Consider the following 24,150-nt stretch of genomic DNA (forward strand, 5'->3'; position numbering starts at 1 on the left):
AGTTACTATTACTCTGTTTCTACAAAACTCAAACCCCACAAACCCAGGAGGAACTCAAGTTAGAGCTCTTCAAAAGCAAGTTTTTAAAACTATTTTCTCTGTTGCAAGGTATATTGAAAAACACAGACATAAAATAACTAGACTCTAATCATATATTACAGCTACTCAAAAAACAAGCATCCTTTCCCTAAAAGAAGCTATCCAAAATTGTTCATATATAATAAATTCTCTATTACTTTTTCAAATGTACTGCCCATGCTTTCAGTCCATATGACAAACATTCCTAAGAACTCATTATAAGTATCACTAACCTGCTTCTTCAACTTTCTTCGGAAGAACTCATACTTTCTTTTGTAATCCCTGGAGTAGGGCACTGCCTTGAGTTAAAAATTTTGGAAAAATAAAGAAGGTTTTAGTTATTTTATTCTGGAACAATTTAAAAAACTCCCCTCTGGGTATTTTATGAACATAAGTTAAGGGCATTAAAAGAGAATATTTGGAAAGAAAAGTTTAATTCAAAGAAAAAGAAATATAAAACTTAAAAAATTTTAATTTCTCCATTTAAGATAAAATTGTATCCAGCAATTCTTATGGCTGTAATTTTCATCATGCAGTATTCTTGAAATGCAATAGGCCAGAAACAGGAAATGTCTTCCAAGTAAAGAAATATTAGAAATGAAAATTTCCATTTCTAAAGAGACTTTCAAAGTGATTTCTCCATTAAAGGAACAATTTGAAAAATGTACTTTTTCCTTGAACTCTGAGGAGTTGCCTTTTTTATCCATTACTTTAAAAGACTAAACATGGAGTCACAAGAGTAGTCTAAAAGAATTGTATCTTCAATTTTACTTATTTTTGTGAATTAGAAAACAATTATAATCTGAAAAAGAAGCTATATAAAAGAGGAAAATTATTTTCCTATCATTAATCTGACTCAAGAGTAGTATAAACATCATACATGGTAATACTTGTACTTTAAATATGAATGTCTTATATACCAGTATTTACAATGATTTCAACCAAAAAGTTCAAGACATGACCCTGATTTGACAAGGCACTGTCAGCTTTCTCATCAGATATACTCTTGGCTCTTATCTGATTTGCTGAGGAGCCCAGCATTCTTTTTTCAGGTTATTTCAAGTACCAGTCTGAGCACAGCAGCCTCACTGAGTTAGCTCACTGAGTTAGCTTCACTGAGTTAACTTACTGGCTCACTGGCATCCCAAGGCTGTTGTGTAGAGTAAAGGTAACTACTTTAAATGCCCTTTTCAAATAACTGAGACCGGGTGTGTGGGTGGTGGGGAGAGAAGAGATTTGCAAATGTGCTTTCCTCTCAACACCTTTATTTAGTGCTATATCCTTCATCATCTGTCCTTTAAGAGACAAGCAAGAGGACAACCCCATCAGAGGATGCTGATACAAAGAGACTTACTGGTCCAGTTATTGCTACATGCTGCAAACGAGGGTCTTCCCATTGTGTTTTTTTACTATCTGAAGAAAGAGAGAAAAAAAGAGGTTCTTTATTCTCATGCAAAAAATTCAATATTACAAAAGATAATGTAATGGGAAAAAAATCACACTGCACATACTGTGATTTATGTAAAAGATTCTTCCATCAGTGTGAGTTCTTTCTTCCCATCCTGGCTATAATGAAGAACATATTTCAATTATATTAGGAACAGGTTTTCAGTGTATGGGCAGAAAAATGGTTTTGGTTATAGGGTTGATTTAATTTGTATATTCCATTCTTAGTAGAAGACATCAACACTTCAACAATAATATTAATTATAGTTGTGAAAGAACTACTTCATTCCGAAATACAAATGTTTGAGACAGTCAAGTTAGATGGGTAACAGTTCTATAAACTTACAGGTAAAGGCCCCAGGTCACTGGAAGAATCAAGTGATGTCTTTCCTCTCAGATGAGCTGGAATTTTCAGTCTTGGATCTTCCTTTTTTGGTAGAGTAAATAAAGAAAACAATATATACACACAAACTTTAAAATCGTGAAAGTCAATCTGTTCCTATGTTTTCTAGTATCAGTGGATTCACTTTCATTTCCTTACTCAATGAAATAATAGGTTCTTATCTAAAATCTCTCATTCATAGTCTACAATATTCAGTTCTAAGGGACCCTGGCAATCCAGTGGTTAAGACTCCACACTTCCACTTCAGGGGGCATGGGTTCAGTTCCTGACTGGGAAATTAAAATGCTACACACCTTGTGGCATGGCCAAAAAAAAATTTTTTTTAATTTAAAAATTAAAAAAAAATTCAATTAGATTTTGAGGAGGATCCGTATTAACTTACTTTCTCTTTCACAAAAACCATTTATTTTGCCCACTCTTTAAGGATTATGTCACTACACAGGGCTCTTCTCTAAATAAAAACTGGTGTAAGAGTAGACATAAAGCTGGAGCACGTGTCATTTCTGAGGCCTTGAACATGATTTCTGGTACCTAGACAGGTGCTAAGGTATTAATTTATTAGATATTTATTTATCTTAAGAGATAAGAAGGTAAGCTCAAAAAGGTTAGTAAAGGCAACTCAAATTATTGAAAGAACAAAATTTAATTTATTTGGATTTATTTATATATTATCATTTCAATATTGTTTTATTAAATAATGTATTATATAATTTTAATTTAGGCATATTAATAACTTTTAAGCAATTAATCAAAATCTCTGCATTTATTGATAATTTTCAGTAGTTTTTCTATTAGTGGTGAACCAACTACTCAACAACTTTAAGCCTTATCTTAAAATAAAAATACTTATTCTACCTAGCTCATAAGGCTTTCTGGATATTATGAGGTATGGATTCAAAAGTACTTTGGAACTAGAGGCCTCATATAAAGGGAAATGATTATGACTAAATATCTTCCTGGGCATTTATGGCTAGTGAGCTAAAAACTGCAAACATAAGAAACACAAGACTTCCCTGGTAGGTAGGACCCCGCGCTTCCACTGAAGAGTGGAATGGGTTCAATCTCTGCTTGCGGAACTAAGATCCCACAAGCCATGTGGCATGACCAAAAACAAAAGCCCACTGCAAACAGGAAATAAATGCATCTTCTTAACAATCCCCCCGATATTAAAAATAGGTATAAATATACTGAATAGAAATAATACTATTAAGAATTCAACATAGTTTAACTAAGGACTGGGTAGCCTATGGATTGGGTAGCCATTCCCTTCTCCAAGAGATCTTCTGGACCCAGGGATCAAATCCGGGTCTCTACTGCATTGCAAACAGATTCTTTACCATCCAAACCACCAGGGAAGCCCGTATTAATGTATACTTATAAAGATTATCAAGAACTACACGTAAGTGATTGTTACTGTTATTACAAATTTAAACTGGAAACCACTGAAGTTACCCAGGTGGTGGTTTTGGTGTTGTGGTCAATGAAGAAAGGCCTCCCGTTTGGTGCATGCCGGACCTCCCAGCCTTTGGGAAGGAATCCTTGCTCCATTTCAGATGGTTGGGTCACCTGTTGTGCTGCATCACTCGCGGAGGCCTGTGGCTGAGGGCCTGCAGAAGAACCCTGGCTTGACGGCAGCTGACTGGTCTCCACTGTGGCCTAGCACATTAATTCAATTATGTAATAGTATTTACAGAGAACACATAAATAGCTGTGGTTAAAAAGGTAACTGGATCTGCAAACAGTGCACACACTTATAAACAGGCCTAAAGACTGGAGGCTCATTTCTCCAATAAAGTGCTTTGTCAAAGTTTGTTTTTAAAACAATTTAAAATTTCTCAGATAATTCTTGAGCAGTAAGATGCAGTTAACAGTCTGTTAACCCTAGTTGCAGGGAAGCCGCATTGACAACTAGAGAAGGTTGTTTTTTGCTCACCCCAAAGACTCACATAAAGTAGGAATTTCCCACACACAAAAATGGGTTTAAGTGGTGGTAGACAAAATAAATGGCAAACAGCCACTACAGAAATGGATAACTGAAATGTAATACATTTCTGTGATAAAATATAAGGCAGCTAAAAAAATACACTAGATCTATATATAAACCCACATGAGAGGATTTTAAAACAATAGTGAGCAAAAAATATTTAGAATTACATAATATCTTTGTTAAATTTGACACATGGACATAAATAATATTTTGCATTGTTTAGCTCTCTACTAAGTCATAAAATAGGCAGGAAGAATTCCCAACAAGCTCACAGTGATATGTCCCTCTGGGTAGCGGGGCCAAGTGCTTGGTTAAAAGATAAAATCTTTTCCTCTGTATTTTATTTTGAAAAACAAAAAATCTAGAACCAAATACGGTGAGCTGTTAATGGTGGTAAATTCAGGGTGTTAAAAAAATGGATACTTACTATATTATTCTCTGTACTTTTCAGTTTTAAAAAATTTCTCAAGAGAAATGGTGATATTTTCCTAAATGCTTACAAAGAAATATTATTAATACAAAAGGCAAACTGTTGCCAAGGACAGAGTGTCATTATGACAAAGTCCTTTTATAGATGCTAATCACCAAGATTATTTTTAGCAAAATAATGATCTTAACCATTCAAATTACAAAATTACCCAGTAGACCAGATCATTTACTTTGTCCTCCTAGTCCCAAATGGACTTGTTTGACCTAATAACCAGTAATGACTCATGTATATTAGAGATCTGCAGGAAATGACAGACAGCACCAATAACAGAAAATAATTAGAAGTATTCAGCATCTACTACTAAGTGATATATTAATAGCTCCCATAGAAATATGACGGTTTAAATTACCTAAGGAAACTCCATAATGAACAGACTGCAGGATACCTGTACAGTGGGCTTTATCCAGGTAGTAGTTCTGCAATTGTGATCCACATAGTATGATCTTCCTCTTTCATCTTGTTTTTCTTCCCAACCTGGTGGTAATCCAGATGAAGTAGGCAAAAGCTACAGTGAAGAATAACAGAATTAAATATTAATAAGAAAGAATCCTTCTTATTTATTGTATTTTATCATTACTATTTTTATAAATATCTATTTTATTTATTTGACTGTGTTGGGTCTCAGCTGTATCACACAGGACCTTGGTTACTGCATGCAGGATCTTTTAGCTGCAGCATGTGGGATGCAGCTGCCTAATCAAGGATTGAACCCAGTTCCCCTGAATTGCAAGCATGGAATCTTAGCCACTGGACCACCAGGAAAGCTCCCAGAAAGAATCGTTTTTAAAGGACCATATCTCCTTTTTCACTGATAACCCTCTTTAAAATGAATCATGTTTTAAACCATACTTTAAAGTGCACAGCATTTCAATTACAAAAAAAAAAAAAACAGAGCAGACAATAATGATGAGTGTGATAACAACATGAGAGTATTAACAACCACATACTGCCCTCACACAGATCATGTCATTTAACCGCCACACAAATCTTAATGAGATAATTAAGATTACTGGCCCATTCAACTTATTGGAAAACTGAAGTTTTAGAAAATGGAAGTAATTTCCTAACCGATAACATTGCTATTATGGAGCTGAGATTTGAACACAGGTAGTCAAACTATAGAAATTATCACCCATATGTGCCAAGTCAAAAGTTACCCCTGCTTTCTTTCTGTGAAGGCTGGGGAAGTGCTGATTACTGTAGTTCATTGCTAATGAACAAAAGAGGTCTAGTTTTCCAGATTTACTGAAAACAGTCCAGGTCTGACCTTCCTTTTGTCTTTTGAGTTAGATTAGACTCTTCAACGTTTGGCCTGGTTCCCTAATGTGTCTTACATATTAATATAAAAACTATGACCACTAGTCTGTTCACTAGACACCCCGTTCTGTAGATACACAGAGGTAGATGTACAATGCTGACAGTTGTAATGAGCTCTGAGTCTATAAAATAATGGAATTCAAAGTTGCCCGGCATTACAAATGTCTAACAGCTAGTGAGTAGATAAATGGGATGTAGTAAACACATCTACAATGATGGACTATCATAAGCTCCTGAAACATGTAGCAACATGGATAAATCTCAAAAACATCGTAGTAAGTGAAAGAGGCCAGATGCATAAGATGGCATACTGTATGATTCCACTTAAGTGAAATTCCTAGAAAAGGCAAAACTAGCAACAGAAAGCAGACGAGCAGTCACCTGGGGCTAAGAGTAGGTATTAGGATTAAGAACACTTTTTGTGGTGAAGGAAGAGTTCTCAAACTTCACCGTGGTAGTGTCTGCACAACTGTATAAATTTACTAAAACTCATTTGTGTACTTAAAAATGGATGGATGTTATGGTATGTAAATTATACCTTAAGAAAGCTTTCTGAAAGCAAACAAATCTCTAATCAGTGTATTAAGAAGGAAAAGGCACGGAAACAGCTTTTCCAGTACACAAAATGTAAATCGTCTCTAGATTCTGTAGCTCATTTGGTGCACTTAAAATTGTTTCTTGGATGAGTGCCTGTCAGTGAATCAGAAGTTCACCAGTTTCACTGCACAGAGGACAATGTGAAATGCAGTGGGAGAGACACCTAGGGATCTCAGTTCAAGTGGCTCCAGGTGAGTGGACAGAGGATGACATCTCATAGCATTATGGATGGCATCATCAACTCAACAGACATGAGTCTGAGCAGACTCTGGGAGATGGTGAAGGACAGGGAAGTCTGACATGCTGCAGTCCATGGGGTTGCAAAGAGTTGGAAAGTTGGAAAGTTGCAAAGAGTTGAGCAATTGAACAGTAAGGTGAGTGGAGATGGCTAGACACGGGGCACTAAGTGAGAGAAAGGCTAGGGAGGGCAGTCTTTCTGTGACATCCACCTTCGTGTTGAAGGTTGACACTGACTGGGCCAAATGCACAGGTGGTGCCCCCACCTCCTTCCTCCGCACAGTGCCCATGTTCCTCTCTTGGTGCAGGGCCACCTTTTTAGATGGATCAGCCAATTCAAGGCCTTTTGAGCCTGTGAATTCCTTTGCTGGAACCCCCATAAAAGTGAAAAAAAAAAAACCCTACTTTTCAAAATTAATATATAGGCTGCCATTCAAAATCACAAACTGTTGGTAGAAAAAAAGTGAGGTGGCCGTTCCAACTATGGACGTAGAACACACACACACCCATTTGGAAGAAAGAGCCCAGGCAGGAGTGAAGGTGATGGTGGTGGGTAGGTGGCTAAGGGATAGAGGAGGCTCAAGGGGCTGGGAGCCTGGACATTTACATTTGGTTTAAAAAATAAGTGGGGACCATATAAGGAAGAGACCAACTCAAAGCAGTGAAAATGAAAGTCGCTCAGTAGTATCTAACTCTTTGCGACCCCATGAACTGCAGCCCACCAGGCTCCTCTGTCCATGGGATTCTGCAGGCAAGAATACTGGAGTGGGTAGCTGTTCCCTTCTCCAGGGGATCTTCCCAACCCAGGGTTCGAACCCAGGTGAGAGTTGAGTCAGAAAGAGGATGGAGGCTGGGAGACTAAAAGGCCTGAAGCTATGAAGTCTAAGCTGTAGTCAAGGTCATGTTTAGAGATGCTACCTAAGAGGCAGTGGATGGTTTGGCAGCCTGGAAAACAAGACTGAGAAGGGAGCTTACAAACTCCATCCTGGCTGCTGAGCCTGCCGACACGTGTACACACCCACCCATATGACCAGCTGTTGATGTAGCTTCATGTCTGGGGCAGAAACAGCTGCAAGACACATAGGCTAGGCACAGAGCAGAGGCCTCTGGATACCACAGTCCTGATCAGTATGCAATACATCCAGCCTGCACAGCACTTCACCTGCCAAGCCTAAACGCCACCCACAGCCATGTGGGGACTTGGCTTTCTCACTATGAGAGAGACAGTTCTCTGTCTTTTGTCTTTAAAGGGCCTACCTATCCCATTCTCCTCCCACAACCTCATCCCCCAGAGCCCCGATACTATGCTGGAGCAAACGTTCATATTCAGTGTTCCCAAAAAAAAAAAAAAAGTTGCTGAGTCTTATATTTTTATTGAGGATTGAGGGGAGGGGCTAAAACTTACCACAGGAAGTGTAGGCTGTTCCTCAAAAGTATAGGCTTGTAAGCTGCCTCTTCTGCTGGAATGATTCTTATATATAAAAAAAGAACAATGATAACTTTAGGTCTCTGCTTTGTCTCTGAATGGCAGATAAGGTAGTGGGGTAGGTGTGATGGAGAAGAAAAACGAACACCCACTCCACCCACATGGAGATTCTCTCAGCCTCGCTCAGCACCAAATACCTTCCAAATTCCAGCTCACAATTCTCCACCTGAGTCCTAGACCGTCTCCTGGACACCTTTTCTTGAATGTCTAACAGAGAGCCCTTTATTGTGTTCAAAACTGGACTCAGTTTTTCCCTGTCCACACCCACTCAAATCCATTCCCTCTCAGGTATTCCTCATCTTCAGCGGGCAGCCTAGGAGGCCAGCAGCTGCCCCCCAGGCAGACAGCAGTCAGTTCCCTGAGTTCTCCCCTCCTGTCCCTTACGGCCAGGTCCGTCACCAGATCCTACACATTCTATTTCTTTGCAAGCTCTCAAATACATTTCCCTTGCACTTTAAAAAAAATTTCAAGTTTTTATCACTTGTCATTTTGACTATTACTGTGGCAACATCCTAACAGATTTGACTGCTGCAAGTCTTTTTTGCTTAAATCTGCTCTCCATACCACGAGTTGCAGCCAGAGAGCATTCTGCAGCACAGATTTCATCGCCATTCTCTCACTCAGAGCCCTTCAATGACTTCTTCCGTCACTAGGGTAAAATCTACAGTACAGAACACAACGTGAATGAGCTTCCAGAAGAGCTCCAGTGAGCTTCCAGGGCTGACTCCAGCCCTCTTCCCTCACAAGCCACCCTCTGGACATTCAAGATTACTTGTTTCCTAGAAATCCAGTATTTTTTCTTTCCTGTGCTTTTACATGCATGCTGTTGTCACTTCCTGAAATAGTTTAGTTTTGTTACTTAATGACATTAACATTTATAATATATGTAGGACTTAATTCAGAGGAGCCACTGTAGGATTGTTTACAATAACAAAGAACTGTAAACAATCTGAAGTCCATCAAAGGAAACTAGAGAAACAGCTTAAGGGTTACTTGCACAAGGGAATGACGTTTGATTATTTTGTTGGTAGTGGTTATAAAAAAGAGCACCTCAATATTGACTGAAATGGTCCAATGTCTATGATACAGTATGTAAAAAAAATAAGTTACCAAAAAGTGTGTGCAAGGTGATCTCAGGCTAAAAAACTGATATACAAATATGTGTGCATGCATCTTTATGCACACAGAAAATGTTTAAGACTATATATGCCAAACCACTTATACCCTGAGAAAACCATTAACTGAAAAAGATACATGTAGCCCACTGTTCATTGCAGCACCACTGACAATGGTAGGACGTGGAAGCAACCTAGACAACTGACAGATGAGTGGATAAAGAAGCTGTGGTACATATATGTAATGAAGTATTACTCAGCCATAACAGGAATGCATTTGAGTCAGTTCTAATAAGGTGGGTGAACCTAGAGCCTACCATACAGAGTGAAGTAAGTCAGAAAGAGAAAAACAAATATTGAATATTAACATGTATACATGGAATCTAGAAAGACGGTACTGATGAACCTATTTGCAAGGCAGCAACAGAGATGCACGCACAGAGCACAGACTTGTGGGCATGAGGAGCAGGGGGAAGGAGAGGGCGGGACGAATGGAGAGAGTGGCATGGAAGCATACACTATCATATATCTAACAGACAGCAGTGGGATTTTGCTGTATGATTCAGGGAGCTCAAACTGGTGTTCTGTGACAACTGGGGAGGGGATAAAATGGGAGGTGGGAGGGAAGTTCAAGAGGGAGGGGACATATGTATACCTATGATTGATTCATGTTGATGTATGGCAGAAATCAACACAATATTGTAAAGCAATTACCCTTCAATTAGAAATAAATTAAAAACAAAAAAAAAGATATGGTGCGTGTGTGTGTGTGTGTGTGTACACACACATAATGAAATATTACTCAACCATAAAAAAGAATAAAATAATGCCATTTGCAGCAACAGGGACAGACCTAGAGATTATCAAACTAAGTAAACGAGAAAAATACCATATGATATCACTTACACATGGAATTTAAAATACAACACAAATGAACTTATCGACAAAACAGAAACAGAGTCATAAACATAGAGAACAGACTTGTGGTCGCCAAGGGTGAGGAGAATGGGGAAGGGATGGACCGGGAGTTTGGGATTAGCAGATGCAAACTATTAAATGTAGAATGGATAAACAAGAAGGTCCCACTGTACAGCACAGGAAACTATATCCAATATCCTGTGATAAACCATAATGGAAAACAATACGAAAAAGAATGTGTGTGTGTGTGTATATATATATATATATAAAAATAACTGAATCACTGTGCTGTACACCAGAAATTAATACAGCACTGTGAATCAACTATATTTCAATAAAATAAATTTAAAAAACAGTATATGCCAAACCATTAATGGCAATTGATGGAGTATATGTCAGAGGTAAGATGGAAAACTCAATTTTTATTTTATACACCTCAGTACTGTTTCAATTTTTAACCATGACCATACAATACTTTGAAAATAATAAATTAACTTTTTTGAATTAATATGCACATGGTAAGAAATTCAAAAGGTACGAAAGACATATGCTCTGCTCACCCTGTTTTTCTCTTCAGAGCTGAGCAAGGTTACCTAGTTTAGTTTTCAAGAAATATGATACACATATTTATTCTGTCATGTAAATAATTGTATAAATGGTAACACATCAAACATACTGCTCAGTACCTCAGTTTTCCACTGAGCAATATTTCTTTGTTCCATACAACATATGTATTCAAAGACACTTCATTCTTTTCAGTGACTGCATAGTATGCCATTGTATAGATGCCACCTATTACTTTAGTAATTAAAAAAATTAAAATAACAGGAGGAAAGAGAATAGGATGTCACCATCAAATCAATATAGCTTATCCTTTAAGTCTTTGACTGATCTTTCCCACTCCTCAAACAAAAACATGAAATGACATGAAAGGAAGATAGATGGATGGAAGAAAGGAGGGGAAGGGAGCAGGCAGGCCTATCTGCTCTTGGATATTCACACAGGCATTTACATAGAACTGTCTACACTGAAGCATTATGAGAAAGGTGCTAAAACAGAAGTCAGCAAATTTTTCTGTTAAGGTCCAGATAGTAAGTAGTTTTTGTTGACTATCTTGTCTCTTTTAATTTACTGTGAAAGCAGGCACAGGCAATACTTAAACAGATGGGTGAACTGTTTTAACCAGCATACAACCAGTATGTAGTCAGCCCTCCATATTTACTAATGGAATGGAAAGTGCAGAATTCCAAAAGGAAATGACCACAATATCCTTGGACACCTCTTTGTCTTCCATTGAAATGTCTCCTTTGATACAGATGAGAGAGTTAGCCACAAGGGTCCCATCAGGGCAGTGTTATGTTGGAATACTGGCTTCTGGACCCCAGAGGTAGCAAGTTTATAGTGGCTGCTGGAGTGAGAAGGTCATCTATCTCTTTGTTTAGTCAAAGTATATCAGCTCTTTTTCACATGTGTGTTGGTGACATGTGTGGTATCCCTGAAAAGGAGAAGAGTAACCCCAAGCACCCAGGACTTGGCCTGGCACTCATCAGCACAATTCAAGACAAAATCAAGACTACTTTGTAATCATGCCTAAACACAGCAAAACATGAACCCTGTCCAAGCCACAAGATACCAAATATCTCCCTATATCCTGGCAGATACAAGTGACTGCTGCTTTTTGCTAATCATAGCTTTAGCCTTGCTACAGATAAGATTTAAGACATCACATCACAGAATTATCCCTGCTTCCTGATAGCATCCAATGTGAGGTCCTGCTTCCTTAAACCCTCCTGAAAATCGCCTAACACAAGTTGAAATCCTTTAAGTCTTTCATAACATACTATTACCGAGATGTTCATGGTTTGTATTCCCCTTGCTGAAATGAATAATAAACTCAACTTGTTCAATTACAAGTGTGTTCCTGATAGTCTGTGGCTGAGGGCATTGATTTATGTAATGAATATTTAGAGTCCAATGACCATGTGGATTTTCCACAACTCTGCTCCATACTGTTAGTGAGGATATTTGAAAATGGCCATACTGTAAAGTACAAAAGTCCCTTACACATTATTATGTGCAGTTTAAGACAATATTTTTCATCACAAGAAAAAAAAACGCGAGGTGTTATATATTAACTAAACTTACAATTTTGCAATACATAGATCAAATCATTATGTTGTACACCTTAAACTAACACAATGTATTATGTCAATTATATCTCAACAAAAATGGAGAAAAAAGACAACCTTTTATGTAAAGGTTAGATACTGAACGGAATAATGGATATGTGTGTGTGTGTGTGTGTGCAAGTGTGCATACTCAGTTGCTGTATCATGCCTGGTTCTTGCAACCCCATGAACTGTAGCCCACCAGGCTCCTCTGTCCATAGGATTTCCCAGGCAAGAATATTCCCAGGTTGCCATTTCCTTCTCCAGGGGATATTCCTGACCCAGGGATCAAATCCACATTTCCTGCATTGGCAGGCAGATTCCTGACCACTGAGCCACCAGGGAAGTCCACGTATATTTATATATAAAATACATATATAATATTTATATATAAAAATATAAAATCCTGAAGCTCCATCAAAATCTAAGAATCATCTTACTGAGTTGGATACTGGCTGGCCAGTGGCTGAATTTCCACCAACAGTGAGTCTGGCATTCAATTCTTCTGCAAGATGAGTCTGGACATCCAAGTTATTTGATGGTGGAGATGAAGGGAAGGCTTGATGGCCATACATGGTGGCTTCATCTTCTCTTATAATTTCCCAGTTCTAAAATGAACAGAAGCTTAAGCTACATACTGGAATCAATTGCTATAACATATGTCTACCAACAAGAACGAGAAAATGATTTCTACCTCAGAAGATTCTCGGTTGTCAACACTTTCTGTTTCCTCAGATATCTGCCTCCTGGTGGTAAATGCACGCTGGGCTTGCAGTTGAATGTTACCATTCTCAGCATCTGTTAGGTTGTCCCTGCATTAGAAATGTAAAAGCCATCATCCACGCCTGAAGAGAGTTAAAATGATAGCTAAAAATTCTGTGTTCATTTAGAAAGTATCCATATTAGATCAGAATTTATAGTTTGGGCCCAAAGGCTAGTTCAACATGCTCAGGTTAAGTTGTAGGCATAGCAGTACCTTCCAAGTACCTTATGGAGTTAAAAATTTTTGTGAAAATGTGTAACGTGCACAATATTTTCATTCATCACTGTACCTAGGAAAATGTCTCATGTGTATGGGCACTCAAAAATATTTGTTGAATGAATGAACACCTGAGTGTTGCATAAGTACTTTTATTACACTATTATTTAACCATGTTATTACAAGAGTAAAATCTGAAGTAGCTCTAGAAAGCTCATAAAACAGAAGCTTTTTAAGAGTTGCATATACACCTTCATGAATTAGAAAGTAACATTTTCCAGAACTGATCTTAAGCCAAGGGTCTACCCTCTAGTTTCCCATGCATGAATGCAGAAGGCAGAAGGAAAGACGGTATAAGGACACTATAATTAAAAACTTAATAGATTATAGATTAAATGGTATATGTTTTTGATCATATACAGTAATGGGCCTGTTCTGAGAAAGGACAGTAGTAAAGGAGTGTCTGAATTTAGGAAAGGCATGGTAAATCAGACTGCATATCCTTTCCGCAGTCATTCATTAGTTATACTACTCTAGCTAGTCATGTTTAATATAGCCAGACCATAAGATCAAGAATTTTGTATAAGTATTTAATAACAAGATTACTGTTAATTTATCTAATACCATATACGCCCAGGATATTCAGAAGACCAATTCTTGCTGTACAACTGTAGTGGTCCTAAGGGAATGCCTTGTTCATTTTCCCCCCAAATAAATGATTTTTGCTGGCTGAAAGCAACCTCAACCACAGTGAAAGAAATGTGATTCTGCTCAAGTCAGGCCTGCCACAATACAGGTATACAACAAGATGTTTCAGAATTTTATCATGCATTCAGTCTTGTAATCTGTATGCCATTCTACAGATCAATGCCTCTGTGACACAAAGCAGCTGGATCATCAACTTGCTTTGGAAGCATTTGAGATCAAAAAACATCTACAAAAGTGCTTGGGGATTTCCTTGGTTGTCCAGTGGTTAAGAATTCACCTTCAAATTGCAGGGACACAGGTTCAATCCTTGGTCAGGGAACTAAGATTCCACAAGCCGTGGGCAACGAAGCTGGTGTGGCACAAATAGAGAGGCCACACGCGGCATCTAGAGAAGCCTGAGCCGCAACTGCTGAGCCCACGTGCTCTACAGCCCTCACACTGGAAAAAGAGAAGCCTGTGTGTGCAGCAACGAAGACCCAACGCAGCCAAAAGTAAGAAAAAAAAGTGCTGAACCATGTGTGTGTGTTCAGTCGCTCAGTGTGTCTGATTCCTTGTGACCCCATGGACCGTAGCCCACCAGGGTCCTCTGTCCATGGTATTTTCCATGGCAAAAACAATGGAGCAGGTTGCCATTTCCTAGTCCAGGGGATCTTCCCGACCCAGGGACTGAAACCACATCTCTTGCATCTCCTTCACAGGCAGGCAGATTCTTTACCACTAGTGCCACATGGAAAGCCCCATTTATAAAAACCAGTCTGATGATAATAAAAGAAAAATATCACTGAGGAGACATAAATCAGAATACCTGAAAGGCCATTCTGTCCTTGATTCAGATACATCAGAAATTATGTACACATTGACCAGACTGGCAAATGGGTGTTTAACAAAAGAACTTATTATTGGGTCCTTTATATTTTATAAAAATTTCTGTTTTAAAAACACTGTGCTGTAGAAATCAACTTCTCATTATATTTTAGTAACAAACTAAAAAATCTCCAAGATTTTCCACCTCAGTCTAGAAAGAAAAATGTTCCTTTTGTGGCTATATAATAATTTAAAACAGAAATAACTGACAATTCATTAATATTAAAGAAGCAATCAGAAGGGTGATATTTGTAATTCAAATACTTTTTAATACTATCAAATCATTTTAACAAAGAAACATCTAAGATAGCACTTTTTATGCCCAATGCCATAAAAAAAAATCCTAGTATTCTTACAGTCTTTGGATTCCCATACTATTATGAATCCATTTGAGTCATGACTTCATAATGGAAATCAGTGGTCAAAATGTATTCAGATTACAAACACAAAAGTCACCAGCACATACTGAAGGGTTGGTCTTTTCCACTGTGTTCTTCTAGATTCATGGTTTACATAGTAGGTCCTTCCAAGGATATCCTGTCTCTCTTCCCATCCTGGAGGTAGAGGAGAAGGTTCCTGTTGCTGCTGCAAATGGCAAGCAGCATCTGGTTGGTCCAAAACTACCCAGCCAGGCTGAAAAACAGAATGGTGACAATTAAGTTTATGCTTAATTTTTTTTAACCGTATAAATTAATGCCACTAGCACCACCTGGAAAGCCCATAAATTATGCTAGAGGAAATTTTAAGAGATTGAGCATACCCAGTTTCAAAAACTACGCAGATAGAATGAGCACACTGTCAACTTTTAACACCTAACAGGAATATCTGATGATAATGAAGTTTGTTTGTTTGTTTTCAAAATGATAACACTTAGATTTTGCTTGAAAAAATTTAATTTTTTTTGAAAAAATTTAAAACATGTCTAATAGGAGAAAAAGGACTTGGAAAACTTTAAAATAAACAGCATTGGAAGACACTAAGAAATGGAGAAGCATAGTTCAACCTCACACTATTCTCTAAAATATAAACAGGGATCGTGTCTTATTGGGCATTGTCTCTCTCAGAGAGAAAGCACCTTGTTAATGGTGGAAGTAAATAACTCTCTGAAACTTGAAAAAAATTGCTGTATGAAGGTCAAACATGTAGAGGCATGATAGGGAAGGGCGAATGATTTAGAAATGGTGATTGAAAAGACATTATGATTCTCTGGTCTGACTTTTCTCTTTCTCCTCTGGACCATGGAATGGCATTTTGGTCGAGTCATAAAACAGCCAGAGAAAGAAAGTTTTGTTTTGTTTATATGCTAGGAAGGCACTGGAAATTTCCTCTGAGACTAGCAAGAGGCAAACATACAAAAAAACCTTAGCTAGAGTAGTTAGAGTAAGGAATTATTTGAAAAAAGTAGCAAGGGTTAATGACATGATTTTATACAAGAAACCTCAAAACAGAGAAGGCAGTCAGTAAAAGGTTCTGCTAAACACCGATATGGTTAGGAAGCATAAATAAACTAGCAATGAAAACTTTAAAATTCTCCTAAAAGGTACACGAGAGAAGACCTGAGTGAATGAAAAGACAATGTGATCTTGGCTAGGGAGATTTAATCTCACAAAGACATCAATTCTCCCCAAGTTAATTTATAAAATTGTCAAGATTTAAATAAGACTACATCATGGATTTTTAATATAACATGACAAAGCCATTTTCAAGTTCAAATAGAAACAAAAACAAGCAAAAATAATCAGCACAATTCCAAAAAAGATGAGTGAAGATAAACTTTATCAGATAAAACATAACATAAACCACAATTAATTAATAGAATTGGAAAGCTAAGAAAGAGAATCCAATTTATAGAATTCAGTATATGATACAGGCATTTCAAATCTGTAGGAAGATAAGCAAATTACTTAGGAAAAAAAGGGAAAAATTATTTGCACTGCTACCTCATACCTTATAACCAGAATGTTACAGATTGAGCAATACTTAAAATGTTACAAAGTAAAACCAAAATGTATTAGAACAAATCTAGGGATATTAAAAAAGTATATTCTAGGAGTAAAAAACCATTAAGTATGACATCAAACCCAGATGGCCTGAAAGAGGCTGAGTGATTTGATTATAATCCCCCAAATTTGTACATGGCAAAAACTACTAAATAAAAGTAAAAAAAAAAAAAGAGAGAGAGAGAAACTGGGGAACATATTTGGTACCATAATAATAGGTAAAAAATAATTTCCTTAATATATAGAGTCTTTTTTTTCTGCCTAGACATTGGGGATCTAGTACTGGAGGACTGCTGTGCCAGCCAGGTGATGGTTTAGAAGACAGAAGAGAATTCTTCCCTCTTGGAAGGTGGGGTCTGAACAGGAAGGGTCAGGGAGACCTTGGGAAGAAAACAATTGTTTTCTGGCAGCACACAGAACAGGATAAGGCTGAAGCAGGGTTGATCTTTGGCTAGTGCCAAGGAGAGGGTTATAGACTGAGGTGGAATGGAAGGTGAGGCATAGGAGAGAGGAAGACAGACAAAATTATTCCAGGAAAAGACATATGGATGGGAAGTAAAACAGATTCCTTCTCTTTCTCCTTCTTTATTTTCTTTTCATTTCTTCGATAGGAACTGACATCTTGCTAATTTTGTTTCTTTTTATTGCCAGGAACTCCATTCTTTCTCTCTTCCCTCTACTTTTTCTCGCCATTGATGTTTACCTTCCTTCTCTCTCTCACTTCCTTTCCCTTAAATGATTATGATAGAAGATCTATATATCTAAAAATCAGTCTGTACATATCAAATCACATTTTATTTCTCTGGTCTCAATTTTAAAAGCATGTGAGTTGAATTTTTATATTTCACTCTCTTGGAAAAAAAGGACCAATTTTTAAAAATATGGTCACTGATTATTTTTCTGCAGATTAATAAAATTTATTAATAAATAGGTCCTCACTACTGCTGTAGAAGATTATAAAAATATTCAGAGCTTGGAAAATGGTACCAAAAATATTTCTTTAGAATCTTCTTAAAAGATTTCTCTATTAAAGGTTTTTTTTAATTGAATTTATGTTACTCAAGTAAACTTCTGGAGGGGAAAAAAACTAATTTAATTAAGGGCCTATTTTTTTAAAAACCTGTTTCAGTTTGAGAAGAAGTATAGTTATCCATTTGTTTACCCATTTCTAAATATAAACATTGTTTAGAAAGAATGGGTTTTCATTTTCAGTATAGAATGCCTCCCTATTAAACATGTATCAGCTAATATTCTTCACAAAATAATTTTCTAAGGATCAATGTATGTTATTTATTTACTAACCTCAAAGCTAACATGCAACCACCCACAATTTAACAATCAAAGATGGTCAAAAAGAAAGCATTCAGAGGTACAGCAAATACAGTAGTAGTAACCACATAAAATACATAGAGCTAAACCTAAAGTTACAAGGGGCACAAAAAAAATACTACATAATTATGTACTACAGTCACACTTTACCAAACTTTATCCTACCAGGGTATACACTGCCTAAGAGTGAGCCTCTTTTGAAAATGACAACTGTTTTCTTTAAATGGTAGGATTTTATATATTCAGTCACAAACCAGATGTCAAAGACAAGACTTCTCTGGTCATTAGCTACACAGAAGATAAATAAGCACAGATTCATGTGTTTGAATTCCTAGGGCCTTTCATAAATAAACTCCTACATGCTTACATCTACTGAAATTATAAGGTGGATTCTGAGGGAATTCAAAGTTGAGACATGAGACCACAAAATGAAGCGAAGCAGCTCTACCCACAGAAACTGAACTGTGAATAAGGTACCTGTGATACATGCATGTGGGCAAAACTTGGAGCAGGTTACCAAATAATGAAATGCTGTTAGAAATTTTTTAAGTTACTAAATAAAGAATTTTCTTTCTTTATAGCAGACATCCTTCATTTCAAACAGAATTCCATTATTCAGGTTTCCCTGTGCACTAAAATGCCAGTTAGAGAGAAAATTCTACTCAATAAATTCCTAAATTAAAAAAAAAAAAAGATTATTATATGACACATCAAAGAAAAACTAAAAAGAAAAAAAAAAGGTATCAAATAAGGGCATTAGACATGAGAGAGGATATTAAATTTCTTTGGTCACCAGAGTAATACGGCTAACTATTTAAAGAAAAAAGTTCTTTCTTTCTGTTGTTATAGATTCCCCCACAAAGTAAAATCTCATCAGTGCATATAAAAAAAATTCCCAGGAATCTTTGTCGCAAAAGCACTGCTTGTTATCAAACTTTCTCAAGATGTTTGGGTGTGTGATGCAAAGCCCAGCCCTGGGGAAGGGTCCCTCATCCTGACAGTTCTTCTGGAGACTTTAGCAGACCCTTAATCAAAAAAGCATGACTACTGAGGAAGAGGCACACACACAACCCCTCCAAAGCAAACTGATGCCACAACAAAGGGTGCTTTCAGTCAATGTGGTTAGAATAAGGTGCTACCTTCTGATGATAATGTTTGTTAAGTGGGAACCTCAAGAGGCAAATGTTTTTGTTCCCTTTTCAGATCACAAATTTTTTGTGCTGGAAGAAACCCTAAGGGTAGCAGTACATCCTGTCACTCTGCAAAGGAAGAACCCGAAGTGCAGAGAGGGTTGAGTGGTCACTCAACTCATGGTTGAGTTGGCCACATGGTCACTCAGCTCATAAGTGGCAGAGCTCGCGACTAGGAGGGTTCCAAATCCCTGTCCAATTCTATTCCAAATACATGTTCTCTGCCTCTTCTTCACTTATCCCAAATGTAGGTGGCTCTGCCCAAATCCTTGACTGGACTTCCTTTTATCCTATCACCCATGAAGATGGTTAACTTCTTTTGGCCTCCAATAAATGTGGCTTTTTATTAGATCACTTATATATTTTTTTTCTCTCTCTCTCTTAGTCTCCTTTTCTATGAGCCCTCCCACACCCACCCCAACCATGATAGGAAAAGTAACAGGAATTACATTTCATAAAGAAGTTCCTAAGTAGCATCTTCAAATTTTCCATATATTTAACTTTCAAACAATAAATTGTGTTCTTACTTTAATAGAGGGGGCACATGACATGTTTTTAGAAAACTCTGAAAAACTAGAAACAGTTAATGACTTAATTACAACAAATGCTTTCATTTATAAACATTGTAATCTCTATTCCTTAAGCTTTAAGAATGCCATCAGTAATGGCCATTCATTTCACAGAAATATCCTTAGAGGAAAGAAATGTTTAACAAATTCTTGGGTAAAATAAACAAATGTCTAGGGAAGTAATTTTTATTGCACACATTTAACTTTATTAAGCAGTTATTTTTTCTTTAGAGTATAGTAAAATAAGAAATTGGATATTTTTCTTCTTAGTTTAACCAAATATTTATAAAATCTCACCTCTAATTCCTCAGCCTGTTCTGTGTTATCGTCTTCTGAGCCACTGGTTTTAGGTAAGTAAGTCATTTTTAATCTCAGATAACCTTTAACTCTTGATTTGTGACTGTAGAAAGAAAATAATAATTCATACAACTTTAACACTAGGAAGAAAACCATTCATTCAATAAGAGTTCATTGAACATCTACTAGCTTACTAGGAGAGATTCAAGACAAGTTTCAATGCAGAAGAAAAAGGAATAGATGGTGGAGAAAAAGAAACATCCATAAATAAATAATTGTTATGAGATAAATAAGGAACTATGGAAGTTTAAGTGAAAGATCACAGAGATCTTGAAAGAGAAGCTGGCATCTAGGTTGGGCTACAAGACTGGGGAGGATTTTGATCTATGGCAGTCAGGGAAAGGCATAAGAGTAGAGAAGAGGGCAAAAATAAGGAAATAGATGGGAAACCAGGGGTGCATTTAAGGAATTGGAAGTAGCTGAGGTTGGCTGAATTAAAGGAGGTGGGAATGGTCCAGCTGATGAGGTCTAAGTGAAGTAGAACTTTTAGATTTTATTTTGCATAGAATTTGGAGGATAGGGAAAGGCATCCTCACAGATGTGCTTTAGGGATAATAATCTAGCCATGTTGTATAATAGAAAAGTAGAGAGCAAGGTCAGGTAACTATCTGAAACCTAATGTCTTTGACAGCTGTTTGAATCTGTCACATATTAATTTATCTAATCTACTTTCATACTGTATCTCATACCACCTCTTAGAAAAATGAGTTGTCTAAGTTAAGGGTTGCTTCCCAGAGTAGTAATATTTAATTAAAAATTTTTTAAATTTATTTTTGCCACACCCACAGCATGTGGGATCTTAGTTCCCTGACCAGGGATTGAACCCAGGTCTCCTGCATTGCAGGCAGATTTTTAAAAAATTTTTTTTTTTTTTAAAAACCTGTCTTTCTTAAGCTTCTAACTTAAGACCTAACTCTGTCTATTGCCCCCACCAATTCTATAACAGCATCCTGTTTACTTAGGAAATCCTTGCTTGTCATAGCTTTCTATATTGGTTTTCTGGATAATTTTTATAGATTTCAGTTATATAATAAGACATAAGGGTCCTAATTTTTCCTCCTGTCTTCAAGAGGTACTCCCCTATGCCTCTCTTAATCTTTTTAGTTGTTCTTCTCTACACAGTTCTCATGGATTTGGAAAGTATCCTTCCCTGACTGGTCAGTAAGCCCCCAGTGCTTATTTCCAGATCACTAATGTGACTCGTGTCTCCATAGTTAAGGGGGTATGAACACTCTATGACTTCTTATAAAAGATAGATACAGAAAACTTACTCAGGTAATATTTTATAGGAGGGTTTCTCTACAATGATAGGTTTTATTACGTTTTTCCAACTAGATAATAAGCCTGAGGGTTTAAATTTATTGATGTTCAAAAATAATCTAATAATGTAGTTGGATAAAACTCTTTCTGCACTTGCAGCAATACCAGTGCAGACAGAAGATGTAAACTGTTATAGTGTTTTAAAGATAAAGACACCAGAAAGCATTCAACAAATTGAAAAGCAGGTTATTAGGGCAACCAAATAAGAGAAGAACTAGTTAGTTATTCTTGGTATACAGATGTCACAATCAATTCAAAATTAAAGCAAGAAAAGGGACTCACATTGCACAACTTCTACAGAAATTAAATGTGACTTTAGACAGTAAATATGAATACAGTCAAAGACCACTGTTCCCTTTATTTAAATTTATATTACAATGAATATTTAAATTTTTTAATCAAAAATTTTACTAAGTTCAATTGCATTTTCTAGTTTTAAAGAGAAAACAAATAGTTTTGCACAGATGTCGTTTCTTGGCTTTACTTTGACCTTTTTGTCAGTAAATTCCCATACATGTCTTAACTAGATTTTACTAGATTATGTGGTATAGAAGATCAAAAGGGGTTTTATTTAAAGCTTAAACTTAAAAGTTTTTGACAAAAATCAAGTAATTCAGTTTAGGAAAATGGAATTATGAACATGCTATTTGGGTTTTAAATTACAGTCTTTGCTCATGTATTTTCTCTAAATATTTGAGTTTTCTGAAATTTTTTTTAAATGAAAGTATGCAAAATGTAGTTACATTTCCTTGAAAATGTTTTTGTATCAAGTTGGATTCTTTTTTTTGGCTGTGCCATGCAGCTTAGGGGATCTTAGTTCCCCTACAGGGACTGAACCGGGGCTATGACAGTGAAAGTATGGAGTTCTAACTGCTGGACCACCAGAGAACTCCCTAGGTATTTTTTTTTTAGATAAACTGATGTTTGCAATTTTTCAAAACACAGTATGACAAAATTACACACAGTATAAGATATAAAATACATATAAAGTAATGACATATTTCATTCTTCTAGTCTGATAAATATTAGAGAGAAAAGTCTTTCCCAAAGGAGTATGATCACTTTTCTATATTTTCAGAATTTTTGTACTATGCATATATAACTGTTTTTGACTTTTTGATGTGGACCATTTTTAAAGCCCTTATTGAATTTGTTATAATATTACTTTTGTTTTATGTTATGGTTTTTAGGCTGTGAGGCATGTGAGATCTTAGCTCCCTGATCAGGGGTCAAACCTGCACCCCCTGCATTGGTAGGCGAAGTCTTAACCACTAGATCACCAGAAATTACTTTTTAATCAGAAACAGCAATAAAGCTTTAAAAAACTAATATTTAAAAGTAGCTTATTTACAAAGGTTTAAACTGATTTTCCAAAGGGGCTACTGTAAAGTATAATGATATTTTTAAAAACCCTTCATAAGCTATTATTTTATATTTACTGACCTTCTTGGATGAAGAACAAAATCCTTAAATGTATATGGTCTCTCCATTCTTGGATTTTCTGTCTAGAATAAAACAGTGGGTTTTCAAGATATATCTATAACAACAAAAATATATACTTTTCAAGAATATTCATAAACTATGACTTAAGGCATAATTGAAGTTAGAAGTCAGAAAAAAGTAGATTTAGCTTATTAAATGGTTACAATTGGTGATTTGACAATACTTTCACCTTCCTGCCCTGTAGGAATTGCTCCTGGCAGCACAAGTCAGTATAAAACTATCTGAGCAGGTGTTTGTGAGGCCAAAAGGAGGGTAAAAGCAGAAAAACACTAGAGAACGGTTAGTGTATTTGTGCCCCAAAACAATATGGAGTATGTATTCAATAAAATGTTGGCGTGGTTAGACCACAGAGGCAATTCTAGAACAAAAAAAGTAAGCAGCTTGGAAAATACGACTGGATTAAATTCATTATTAAAAGTTTGCAATGTCTAAAGACTGTAGAGAGACAATAAACATCTGAAAAGATTGATCAAGAATTAGTACTTCTCTTTCTTACCAAGTTCAACAGCCCTTTGTTTTTATTATTCTTTACTTCTCTGCTGCATTTGACATTGTTAAACTACCCATTACATCTAGAAACTCTTAAATTCTCATGACATCATTTCACTTGGGTCTTTTCTGTATTCTCTTGGTCTGTCTTCTTTCTCCTCTGACAGAAGCACACTGATGAACTTTCAGTGTTTGGCCTTCAACGCTTTCATCCCTCTCATTTGGACAGCCCATCCTTCTCAGAGATTCTGCAGTTACCTCAGCAGTGATAACTCTCAATCCTTCCAGACCCTTTTCCCTACACAATTTATTTTTATACCTCTTCGGTTGCCTGCTTTAAGTTTCATTTTTCTTGTTTTCAACTGATATGCAATACGGCCAAAAATAAACTTACCATATCTTAAAAAAAAAAAAAAGGCTTTCCTCCTACTCTTTTTGCTTGAGATACCACCCTTATCTCCCAAGTTCAACATGTATTATCTTTACTTTCTGCTTCTTTTGCTTTTTTCAACTGGAGCTCCTGGTCCAATAATATCACGTAATGAAATATCTCCTGAATCTGTTTTCTTCTGTTGCTGTATGGTTGGTCCATATTCAGTT

General features: G+C 36.5%; 1 protein-coding gene across 3 annotated transcripts in view; it reads right to left on the reverse strand.

Annotated features, from left to right (window-relative positions):
- Window positions 1-24,150, reverse strand: part of NEDD4 (neural precursor cell expressed, developmentally down-regulated 4, E3 ubiquitin protein ligase) — a 144,959-nt gene that overhangs the window by 27,531 nt on the left and 93,278 nt on the right. For all 3 annotated transcript variants that reach the window (XM_010836785.1, XM_010836787.1, XM_010836784.1), the window contains 12 exons: window positions 23,002-23,063; window positions 20,179-20,281; window positions 15,260-15,426; window positions 12,937-13,054; window positions 12,683-12,850; window positions 7,961-8,026; window positions 4,790-4,909; window positions 3,380-3,583; window positions 1,871-1,951; window positions 1,590-1,644; window positions 1,433-1,491; window positions 312-377 (listed from right to left, as the gene is read on the reverse strand). In XM_010836785.1, the coding sequence (XP_010835087.1) occupies window positions 312-377; window positions 1,433-1,491; window positions 1,590-1,644; window positions 1,871-1,951; window positions 3,380-3,583; window positions 4,790-4,909; window positions 7,961-8,026; window positions 12,683-12,850; window positions 12,937-13,054; window positions 15,260-15,426; window positions 20,179-20,281; window positions 23,002-23,063 (1,269 nt within the window). The remainder of the gene's footprint in view (window positions 1-311; window positions 378-1,432; window positions 1,492-1,589; window positions 1,645-1,870; window positions 1,952-3,379; window positions 3,584-4,789; window positions 4,910-7,960; window positions 8,027-12,682; window positions 12,851-12,936; window positions 13,055-15,259; window positions 15,427-20,178; window positions 20,282-23,001; window positions 23,064-24,150) is intronic.

The sequence above is a fragment of the Bison bison genome, unplaced genomic scaffold (genome assembly GCF_000754665.1).
Source record: "Bison bison bison isolate TAMUID 2011002044 unplaced genomic scaffold, Bison_UMD1.0 scf7180017864066, whole genome shotgun sequence".
Classification (NCBI taxonomy): domain Eukaryota; kingdom Metazoa; phylum Chordata; class Mammalia; order Artiodactyla; family Bovidae; genus Bison; species Bison bison.